This window comes from Bison bison, unplaced genomic scaffold (assembly GCF_000754665.1).
Source record: "Bison bison bison isolate TAMUID 2011002044 unplaced genomic scaffold, Bison_UMD1.0 scf7180017864034, whole genome shotgun sequence".
Lineage (NCBI taxonomy): Eukaryota > Metazoa > Chordata > Mammalia > Artiodactyla > Bovidae > Bison > Bison bison.
In genome coordinates, this window is record NW_011494606.1 from 3,103,889 (window position 1) to 3,115,567 (window position 11,679).

General features: G+C 47.0%; 1 protein-coding gene across 1 annotated transcript in view; it reads right to left on the reverse strand.

Annotated features, from left to right (window-relative positions):
- NOX5 (NADPH oxidase, EF-hand calcium binding domain 5) overlaps window positions 1-11,679 on the reverse strand; it is a gene marked incomplete at its 3' end in the record, with an annotated part of 60,113 nt that overhangs the window by 22,718 nt on the left and 25,716 nt on the right. Inside the window, exons 3-8 of the mRNA XM_010834600.1 lie at window positions 9,294-9,417; window positions 7,467-7,617; window positions 2,986-3,196; window positions 1,775-2,009; window positions 297-450; window positions 22-121 (exon numbers count right to left, since the gene is read on the reverse strand). Of these exons, the coding sequence (XP_010832902.1) occupies window positions 22-121; window positions 297-450; window positions 1,775-2,009; window positions 2,986-3,196; window positions 7,467-7,617; window positions 9,294-9,417 (975 nt within the window). The remainder of the gene's footprint in view (window positions 1-21; window positions 122-296; window positions 451-1,774; window positions 2,010-2,985; window positions 3,197-7,466; window positions 7,618-9,293; window positions 9,418-11,679) is intronic.

Consider the following 11,679-nt stretch of genomic DNA (forward strand, 5'->3'; position numbering starts at 1 on the left):
AGAGGGCGAAGGGCCCCGCCAGTGGGGGAGCCCAAGCCGTGGCCCCAGCCGATGCCAGGCCTCGTGGTGAGCAGGAGTTCCCAAAACCGGAAGGGGCTGGTCTCAGACTGAGCCTGGAGCGCTGGAGACGAGCACAAGACAAGCTCGGCCCACTGCACCTTCCTGTTGGGGTTCCCACCTCCCCTTCCAGCTTATCCAGGACACGCTTCTCTGCCCATTGGGACACATGGGGGGCATAAATTAGTGGTTTGTGGAAAGCCCAGATCCCTACCCCACCCCATCCCCAGGCTACTCACCGAAGTTCACCACGTGGGCCACGGTGTGCACGAGGGAGAGCCCAACCACCACGTAGCCCATAAGCTGGTGGAACTGGATGTTGTGGTCCAGCGGCAGGACCTGGGCCAGCCACGTGGCCCGCAGCCACGTGAGGCAGCGCCTGAGCATCAGCACCTGGCCCAGCAAAGAGGCAGAGAGCCCATCTGGCTCGCTCTCTAACCTGAGGCCTTCCCCTTGGCAGCAGATGTCTCCCTGCCTCCCCCTGAGATGGCTGTGCTTACTGTGGGCGGGGCTGGCGGGTGGGCGGGGCTAGGGGACATTACCACCTCCCCCGCCCTCAAGTCTTCGATTGCTGCCCTAGATTCATAGCTGGGGTCCCAAAGTAGGACCTCCAGAACTGGGCAGGGAAGAAGAAAATCTTATAAGAATGTTCATATTCCTTTTATCTCAACACGTGGGAAGCACATAAGCTTTTACTAATATTTAGGCTCTGTGTAGACATGGAGTCCTCATTTAGTCATAGGTCAGACAGGCACCATGTCCCACGTAGTTTTTGAGATGTCCTGAGGGGAGACGGCACTTTTTAAGGGGCTTATGGCGAGGACCCTCTCCCTTACTTATTTGCTTTAATTTATGCCTGTCCTATTGTGTGAATTTGCGGGTTACATTAACTGCTTTTAACTTAAGTAAGCTAACTACCCCTCAGAAAGGACAAGTAGCTTAAAAAGATTCCCTACAGAGAAAATGCAGATTGAAAATAGTGTTAATAAGGCAAGAGTAAGTGACCACAAAAATGAGTCATGTATCTCCCACTCCTGGTGTGAATTCTTTGTAGCTAGTTATGAGGTTAAAAATAAAACCCACTCTAGTAAGCAGATGATAGTGTCAAAAGGAGTATTTGAACTAGAGATGTACATCTCTGATCATTAAAGATGAACCTTGCCTTATAGTTATATTGTGCCTAAACCTATTGGCTAACAATAACAGGGCATGCATACCATTATAAGTGAGCATACATTGGGTAATTGGGAGAGGTTTTTGTTTTTTGTTTATTTTTGTTGGGTTTTATTTCATTCCAGTTTTAGAAGTGTGTTATCAAATACACTTCGAGACCTCAGGCTCTGGTCCAGAGGATCACGTTCTGGCATTCAAGGCCTCTTGAAGTATTCTCTTTCTGGCTGGAGCCCTGCACAGGAGCTAGCCTGACCTCCCCTGGGTCCACCATAGGGTTATCATGAGGGTCAATAACCCTATGGAGAGTGCTTAGCACTGTGACTGGTACATAGCAAGCACACAAAAACGCCAGCTGTATTATTTACCTGCTGTGTGACAACAGACAACTCACTGCCCCTCCCACCACTGAGTGTTGGCCCAGTGGATTTCTAAGGTGCCATCCTGCGCTGCCAATGCAGGTGTCCATGCGTGGGCCATTTAGTCTGAGAGGAGCCTACATCAGTCCCCCTGCCTGCTTCCCTGCGTTGTGCCCACAGAGCCCTACCGCGATGAAGCTGCAGTCAAAGTTGAGGCACTGGCCGCAGCCCTTGGCCACCATGACGCTGGCTCCGAAGGCCCGGTAGGCACTAGCTGCCAGGGCAAACAGCAGCACGTGGAGGCCCATGAAGACGGCCAGGCAGAGCACATGGCTGCGGTGGTTGTGCCAGTAGGCAGAGGTCAGCAGGCGAGGTTGGCGCCGGTGTCGCTGGGGAGCTGGAGGCGTTAGCCAGTGAGCAGCACTGTAAGAGAGGACTCCACTCAGAGGGACGCGGTGCGGCGGGGACCACCAGAGTGGGAACCTGGAGACGCACTCCCTCTGCAGCCACTAACTCTCGGGAGCCTTGGGGCAAACAGGCCGGCTTCCTTTTACATCAGGAAAGGGAGGTCAAGTGACTTGCTTACAGTCACACAGCGAGGTAGAACTGGGATCAATCTCCTGTCTGTCTGATTCCACATCCACGGCTTTTTTTTTTTTACTACCTCGAGTGGGAAGACAATCATAATGGATGGAAGAATCTGAGAAATTTTTGACGTTAATACACAAAAAGAATGAAGTACAAAGTGGCACTATTCAGAACTTGGAGTCAGACGAACTTAGGGCTGTTGTTCCACCCTTTTTATGTTATTTTCTCCACAGTGCCTATCAATTTGTACTTGTCTAGTTTACATACTTGTTTATTGGTATAAATTACCTGTCTCAGCCCAGAATGCAGCCCCAGCAGAGCTCTGCTATTACTGAGAACAAGGCTTGGTACAGAGTAGCTGCTCAAACAAGTTGAATAAATAACTGTCTTTGCTAATTATTTGTGCGCTCCTAGGTGTGTTACTTCAGGTGAAATAACTTTAATGTCTTTTTGTTACTTCATTCTCTGTGTAACTGCAATTTCCTTTTCCATGCTATGCAATGATACACTTGTAAAAATTCCCAGCACATAGTTGGTGCTTAATATTGAGTTGATTCTTAAGGAACCCTGTAGAAAATGCACTCATGACAACAGCTGCCCTGCAGAGGGCAGGACAGACCTTTGGCCCCAAGAGAAAGCGGGCAGAGGAGCTAAGCTGGACCAGGGAGGGAACCCGAGGGGTGGGGCTGGGCAGGGCCGACCAGGGCGGGGCCGGGCCAGGCCGAGGGATCGTCCTTGTGCTCGGGCCACACTTCGCACCTGGGGTCTAATCCCGGCACGGGCTGTGTCCCTGCACCAGATAGGGCGGTACCTGATGGTCAGGTTCTCCAGGACCCCGGGGAAGCGCTGCAACTCATCTCGGAGCTCCTCGAAAGTGATGGTGCCGCTGCAGTCCTTATCGGCGGACTCGAAGAGCGCCAGCGTCAGCTGGTCTAGCTTCTCCTTGGGCAGCGAGATGGCGCTCTCATACAGGCACGACTGCAGCACGGTGCGCAGCTCGTCGGCGTCAATGGAGCCGCTGCCTGTTTCAGGTGAAGATGAAGCCTACTGGGGACCCGCACCCAACCCCTCCCGCCTCACTCTGTACTTGCAAACCGCGCCCTGCCTTGCGCAACCATTGTATCGTGGGGTTAACTTCCGGTTCGTTCAGGTTTCTGCCAACCTGATGTCTTTAGGAGTAAAGAGAAGGCAATCAAAGGACATATGCCACCTCCAGCTCACAAACCTTCCATGGCTCCCTACTGCTGGGCTCAACAGAGGCAACACCTTCCCAAGCACGGAGAGTCTTTGGCCCCAGTGCATGCCTTCCTCTAGAATCCGCAGCCTCCTCTCTGAGTACCACTCAACTTCCAAGACCATCTGCCCAGAAGATATGCTTGCTTACTTAATCTATAAGGAGCTATGTGGCCAGAGCCCCAGTTATTCAGAGGCGAATTATATATGAGGTGGTGGTGAAGAGGTTTCCCTTTGTTCCCCAACTTGTAGCAGATTCTGCTCATCCATCCATGTTGTCCTGAGAGGCCACAGCTGGTCCCTCAAGTCCAGGGTTGTGACCTTATGTGAACATGAGTGGCTAGAGTGGTATGGAAAGGAAGCCAAAAGTACAGTTGACCCTCAGCACAGACGAGTTCCTTATCTGCAAATTTTATCACACTTGGTTGAATCTGTGGATGCATGAACCCACAGGTTATCAAGGGTCGACTGTATGTCTACATTTTATATAAAGGACCTGAGCATCCATGGGTTTGGGTATCCACAGGGATCCTGGAATTTACTTGCGAAACAACTGTATCAACTGAGATGGGATCTGAGGCATTTTTTTTTTCTGTATATATTTTCATTCTTCATAAGTAGTAGGACACTTGATTAGAAATTTCTTGACTTGTTTTGGATGTAGACACACATGAGGTAGCAATATGCTTCTGCCCCTTACTGTGTGATGATGGGCTATAAGTCCTTTAGAGTCTTGTGACTTTGCTTATCTCTAAAATGGGGCTAATTATTCCTCCCTTTCAGTATTGGTTCAAGGATAATAGATAATTATAAAGCAGAAAGGACTGATGCTGAAACTGAAGCTCCGGTATTTTGGTCATCTGATGCGAACAGCTGACTCATTGGTAAAGTCCCTGATGCTGGGAAAGACTGAGGAGAAGAGGGGGTCAGAGCATGAGGTGGCTGGATGGCATCTCCAATGCAATGGACATGAACTTAGCAAACTTCAGGAGATGGCGAGGGACAGGGAGGCCTGGCATGTTGCAGTCCATGGGGTCACGAAGAGACACAACTGGGTGACTGAACAACAACAACAACAATGCAGTATTTGGAAGAAAGCAGCTACACATAAATGAAAGTCTTATTGGTGCTGTGATCAATACTTGGGCCGAAGTCAAAGCCTGTAATCACAGTACGATGCAGAGTCTAGCACACCACTCTGCAGTCACACCTCCTGTCCTTCAGCTTAGGCAAGAGCCCAGGGCAAGAGCCATCATGGACCATACTTTAAAGAAAACCTTAGTAAAGCTCTGCCAAGAAACTCGTGAACCCTGGACCAACTTGTTTCCTATCGCACTCCTCAGGGTCCATGTAGCCCCCAGGAGTAGTCTGAGATTTAGCCCATTTGAAATGACCTATGGAGGCCTTTGCTTACTACTGACGAATTCTAAGGGATGAGGGTGTGAACCAGGGTGTGTCCTGATATTATTAATCTTGGACACATTCAGAAGGCGATCCATGACTATGCCCAAAAGGCACTGCAAGCTCCCACTAAAAATGCAAAGGAAGGCACCGTTCCTTCACAAATAAATCCAGGGACCAGGTTCTTAAAACCTGGAAAGAGGGAGCCCCCCAACCCCAAGACCAACTATTGCACAGGATGGGTTGAAGCCTTCCCTATCTGATCCAAAAAGGCTATGGATGTCTGTATGTCTCTTTTAAAAGAAACAATTCCTTGATTTGGACTTCCAAAGTCCTTCCAAAGTGATAACAGGCCCTTTCTCATAGCCAAAACCATACAGGACCTAGAGAAACCCCATAGGCCAGAGGACCATGCCCAGGAGCACAACAGCAGCTGCGTTGAGCTTTCCCAGATGCAAATCCAGCCCTGTGACTCAGTGCTCGTCAATGGCTCCCCGCTTACTCATTGTACTGAGACTCCAAACCATGACCTCTGCGGCCTGCCCAGTCTGGCTTCACCAACCACCCCAGTCTCACTGGGTGCCTTTTTCCCACTCAGACCCACTTCCTTTGATGATTCTAGGCTTTCAGAGACTCTTTAAGCCACAAAGTTGCCAATGATGTAAGAACCAGGATAATTATTGCAGTGTCATTTATGATGCCAAAATAAGGAGGGAGAACAATGGAAGTCTCCATTTTGGAAATGGTGTTTGAGTAAATAAGCAACAACTGACCCCTGTAAAGGTGTGTCCTGAGCTAGGCATTGTTTTGAGTTTACATAACTAATTTAATCCTATCAACCTCACAAGTATGTACTATTATGATGATCATTATTTTCATGTGATACATGGGGAAATTAAAGCATGGAAAAGTTAAGTAATTTTGGTCATCTGATGCAAACAGCCAACTCATTGGTAAAGTCCCTGATGCTGGGAAAGATTGAGGAAAGTTGTTGTCCAGGGTCAACAACTGGTAGAGCTGAGATTTGAACCTGGGTAACTTGGTCTCAGAGTCAGAGATCTTAACTACTAGGCTGTGCTTCATGGAATCATAGGGTCAAAGTCACACAGTAGCATATAACACAGTCACTACAAATGATGCTATAACTCCATTCAGTTTCCCTTCATACCTGTTAGATAGCTGTTATCAGAAAAAAAAAAAAAAAAACAGAAAAGTATAAGTATCGGAGAAATTGGAACCTTTGTGCATTGCTGGTGTGAATGGAAAATGGTGCAACCACTGTGGAAAAGAATATGGGAGTTCCTCAAAAAAAAAAAAATTTGTCCTGTGATCCAGTGATTCCACTTTTGGGTTCATGCCCAAAAGAACCGAAAGCAGGGTCTTGAAGAGATATTTGTACTCCCATATTTATAGCAGCATTATTCACAATAGCCAAAAGGTAGAAGCAGCCCAAGTGTCCATTGACAAATGAATGGATAAACAAAATGTAGTATATACGTACAACAGATCATATTCAGTCTTAAAAAAATAATGAAAGCCTGTCACATGGTGCAACATGGGTGAACCTTGAGAACATTATGCTAAGTTAAATAAGCCAGTTACAAAAGGACAGCTATTATACAATTTCACTTATATAAGGCTGCTGCTGCTGCTGCTAAGTCACGTCAGTCGTGTCAACTCTGTGGGACCCCATAGACGGCAGCCCACCAGGCTCCTCTGTCCCTGGGATTCTCCAGGCAAGAACACTGGAGTGGGTTGCCATTTCCTTCTCCAATGCATGACAGTGAAAAGTGAAAGTGAAGTCACTCAGTCGTGTCCAACTCTTAGCCACCTCATGGACTGTAGCCTACCAGCCTCCTCCATCCATGGGATTTTCCAGGCAAGAGTACTGGAGTGGGGTGCCATTGCCTTCTCCAATAAGGTAGCTAGAATAGTCAAATTCTTGGAAAATGGGGGAGTAAGGAGTTATTGTTTAGTTGGTACAGTGTCGGTCTGGAAAAATGAACAAGTAAGTTCTGCAGACAGATGGTGGTGATGGTTCACAACAATGTGGATTTACTTAATGCTTCTGAACTATACACTTAAAAATGATTAAAGTGATAAATTTAATATTATGACTATTTTACTATAATAAAAATGATATTGTAAAGCAATACAGTCTTATATGAACAATTGTTTATATTGTTGAGTGAAAAAAGGCAGTGTATATAGTATATAATCCCATTTTGTTTTTAAAAAATGTGTGATGAATGTGTATATGCAATCAGTTATAAGGCAGTATAGAAAAATGCAATGGGTGATTTTTGCTTTCTTTTTTAAACCATTCTATATTGCCTAAAATGTTCATAGTGGGCTATTACTATTATTAAAAAGCAACAAACCAATTTCTTTTTTCAAACATGGAAAATAACAAAGGAAAGTTCTGCCTTCTCGTGAGTTGAATCAAAGGCATTTGTCTGCCTGTCGGTGTCCCACCCTCTCCCCCAACAAAAGGGAGATGAGGACCAGAGACGGGGCAGGGAACCCACAGAGAGAGAGAGAAAGGAAGCTGTCAGCCTCACCTGGAGACACTGGCCCAGTGCTGGGCAGTCACTGAGACGGGCCGTTCCCTTTGTCCCTCCCTCTGAGTCCTCCTCCCATCCCACAAAGGATGCTTACCGTCGACGTCATACACCTGGAAGAGGAATTTGAGTTTGTCCATGGGGCTGCCGTGGATAAGCAGGGTCAGTGCCTTCTGCAGCTCCTGAAGTGTGATGGTGCCACTTCCATCCGAGTCAAACAGGACAAAGAATCTCTCAGCAAAGAAAGACTGTGGCCAGAGGAGGACGGGAGATGGGTACAAATTGGCCATGGAGCCTGGGCTTGGAATTCATTCACTCTGTGTGTGTGTGTGTGTGCGTGTGTGTGCGTGTGTGTACGCATGCCATGGGGTGGTGGGATTCAGGGAGGACTCAAGTGACTGAAAATAGCCTGTGGTCTGCCCAATGAAGCCACACTAGGGGACAGTGTCCATGGCCCATCCTGTCAGCTGAGAACAACTCTGGGCTCTGGTAGGAGAATTGTTCAGATCCCTGGAGTGAGGATAGGCTTGTGTCTGGGTCCTGGGCTCCCTTCTGGCTCTCGGGCCTGGTAATTTGCATAGGCTCTCTGTCTCCATAACCCACCACTCTCATCAGCCTTGCAGTCAAGACCTCTGGTGGCCCCTTACTCAACATGGGGAAGAGGTCAAATTGAGTGTCCCCCTGCAGGCTCCTCCCAGGTCCTGTCTTTTTCCCCTTAAGGTGACCCCGAGGGACAGTGAAGCCAGGAAGGATTTATAAAGAAGGTGCCACTTGAATACCTGTCTTTGCCTTGTTGTTTGGGCTGCCTATAGCCTACAATTAAATGTTCTTAATGTAGAGTTGTTCTTAACAGCACTTGTTCTCAGTTGCTGGTGCACTCACTCCATTCATCATTCAACCATCCATTCATTCAAGAATCGTATCTGCAGAAGCCCCTGCTTGCCAGGCAGGCCTTGTGTTAGGCACTGAAAACACAGAAATTAAGAAGACAGGCGGGGTCAGTGTCATAGATATGCCAGGCCGAGATCCGCTCCTTGAGGCAGGGAGAGGAGCCTGAGGGCTTTAGTGTCTGATCTAAGTTCACAAGCATGAGGTTCATCACGGGCAGTCAACCCCACCTTGGCTTCACTCTTTTTCACCTGGGTCCCTTTAGTAATGCCTTTATCACTCTCCCGATATCATTCAACCATCCTGAATGGCCTTCATCTTAAGATATCTTACAGCTCCTATTAGGCAGAAGGCCTTTTTTCCCTTCCCCATATTGACTATGAAAGGATACAGTGTTTAGAGTTCAAAGCAGTGCCCCTGGTACCAGCAAGTGAGGGGCCCTCCCATCCAAACAGGAGCATTCAAATGCTCCTTGTCTCACTCCCATCAAGGATACAGGCCAGCCCAGAGGACACCTGTGGAGAGGCTGGCATTTGCAGGCTCACGCCACCCTCCTTTCTGCTAATGTCTCCACTTTTTGTCAGGCATGCAGGCTGTTATGGGGATGGGCAGAGGATCCATGACACCGAGAGAGAGGACTGGGGATGGTGTGGCAGTGCAAACAGGACTTTAATGGATACAAACCGTGGAAAAATTTGTTTTATTGGCAGGAAACTTAAGTCTTGGCATCACCTCTGCCCGTGAGGCTGGTAGTAAATGTAAGGTCAATAATATTTCTTAAGATTTGACAAGCTACTGATTTCCAACTTCATGTGTTGTTTGGAAGATCCCAGGAGGCCATGGCTACCACCATTGATGGAAGGGCCCCACAAAGACAGAAATATCCTCTGGCCCTGCTAAGGAGTAGAGCCTCAATCCCAGAGGAATCTGAGAAGCAACTTTCCCTTCCTTGTGAGGTACTGTGTCCTGCAAACCAGATTGCTCCTCCTCTATAAAATATGAGCACAGGGTCCCCACTTCTGGAGCAGACACTTGCCTCTTTCACCTTCAGGGCTTTTTTGAAATCTTGCAGGTTGATTTCCCCATCTTCTCCTGCAATGGTCTTAAACTGGTGCGTCACCCACTGAAGCCACTTGGCATCCTCCTCGGCATTCATGGTGCTGGGAGACAAAGGAGACAGGTGTGGGTGTTTGGGGTGTCCAAGGGCTCAGGAGGCCTCACGGTGGCCCCAGGACCTCTGTCTTCCTCCAGCTGGGGTCTCAGGCTTCCCATGTGGTTGAACTAGCTTCAGGGTGGGAGCAGTGCTTCCCCACAGCTGCTTCTTGATGTCTTTAAGTCTCTTCTTCCATCTAGGGCATTGGCTGACCCAGGCTTAAGTCTCTTTAGGTTCTGGGATGACAGGGCCCCAGTGAACTGGGCCGCAGACTATGGGCTTAAGTTCAGAGAATGGCTCGCTCCATGGGTGTTATTAACATGGTGACAGTGACATCCCACCTCACATTTACCTGGCTCTTTACTGTGTTCCGAATCCTTCCCACTCACTCTTTGCTTTGGTCCTTGTTACCGAATGTAAAATACTCGACTGCTCTGAGCTTCCTTCCTCCCTAAGACATTTTACAGGGCGGAAACAGGCTTAGAGCACTTCAGTTATTTAGCAGAATTTATTCAGCAGGTCAACTCCAAGGCCAATGCTTTTCCCATCAAACCCAAGAACCTCCACCCTCTGCCTGAACATTTCAAGTATAAGCCATGCGAGGGCTGAGACCAAGAGCTTGACTCTCCGGGTCCAGGATGTATCAGCAATGTCACAAGGGCACCAGCCATCTTAAACCCTCACAGATGGGCTAACTATACTGTGATGAGAACAGAAATTAACACTTTCTGTGGCATCAGAACCCAGCAATCCAAACTTGAGTCAATGAGTGAGAACTTATGTCATCTTATTCTCTAAACTTCCTTTGTGAGAATGGCTTTTGCCTATATCCCATGGTTTAATATAACTTTAAATCAATCTTCGTTATCTGCAGATTCCATATATGGAAATAAGCCTACTTGGGAAAATTTATTTGTAACCCCAAATCGATCCTTGCAGCATTTCCGAGGTCACCGTGGACATGGGTGAAGTGGGAATGCGTTTGAGTGGCTTGATGTGCGTGTTTCCTGTTGAGGTCAACACAAGCGACGGTCTGCCTGCTTGTCTCAGCGCTCAGACTACAAACAAACGGCTTTCCCACAATCTATTTAGAGCTGTGTGTTTCACATTTTTGCACTCTTCATTGGTGATCTCGCTCTTTAAAGTGGCCCCCTGGAGTAACACGAAGCACTGCCTAGCGTCCCTCAGCACGAAAGGCCGTGGTCCGCCTTATGCAGACGTTACATTGTTAGATACGCTTTGCTCAGACATGAGTTCTGGTGCTGTTGACCATAAGGTCTATGTTAACAAATCAACAATTTCTGCTTTTAAAGGAATCTTTAACCAGAAACACACATAAAACAAAACTATGTATTGATCATTATATGAAAACTTTGTGCTCATCAGCTGGGAGGAATCAAATCCTGTATTTATTTCCCCTAGGAGTAAAGGTACAGAATTTCCTCATTCAGGAAATGTGACTTTACAGAAAACAACTACCACAAAAAATGAGAATTAATCGTATATATAAATAAGGTTAAAAATAAATGAATTAAAGTGAAATGAGTCAGAGAAAGACAAATGTTTTATGATACCAGTTATACGTGGAATGTAAAAACGAAAACATACTATGAACATAATGGAAAAGAAACAGATCCACAGATATAGAGAACAGACTAGTGTTTACCCATAGGGAGAGGACGGGTGGAGAGGAAAGACAGAGGTAAGGGGTTAAGAGGTACAAACTACTATGTTTAAAATAAGCTACAAGGATATAGTGTACAACACAGGGAATGTAGCCAATATTGTTAACTATAAATGGAGTATAACCTTTAGAAAAATGAAATAAATGGGCTAACTTTCACATAAGACACTAGAAAAAGAATAAAACACACACATACATGAATAGAAGGATAGACTCAAGTATAAAATCTGAAATTAAGAAACTAGAAAACGGAAAAAAAAAGGTCAAAATGGTAAACTGATGTTGGTTACAGCAATGGTTTTACAGATGCATGCATATGTCAGTTCAGTTCAGTTGCTCAGTCATGTCTGACTCTTTGCAACCCCATGAATTGCAGCACGCCAGGCCTCCCTGTCCATCACCATCTCCCGGAGTTCACTCAAACTCATGTGCATCAAGTTGGTGATGCCATCCAGCCATCTCATCCTCTGGCGTCCCCTTCTCCTCCTGCCCCCAATCCCTCCCAGCATCAGAGTCTTTTCCAATGAGTCAACTCTTTGCATGAGGTGCCAAGGTACTGGAGTTTCAGCTTTAGCATCATTCCTT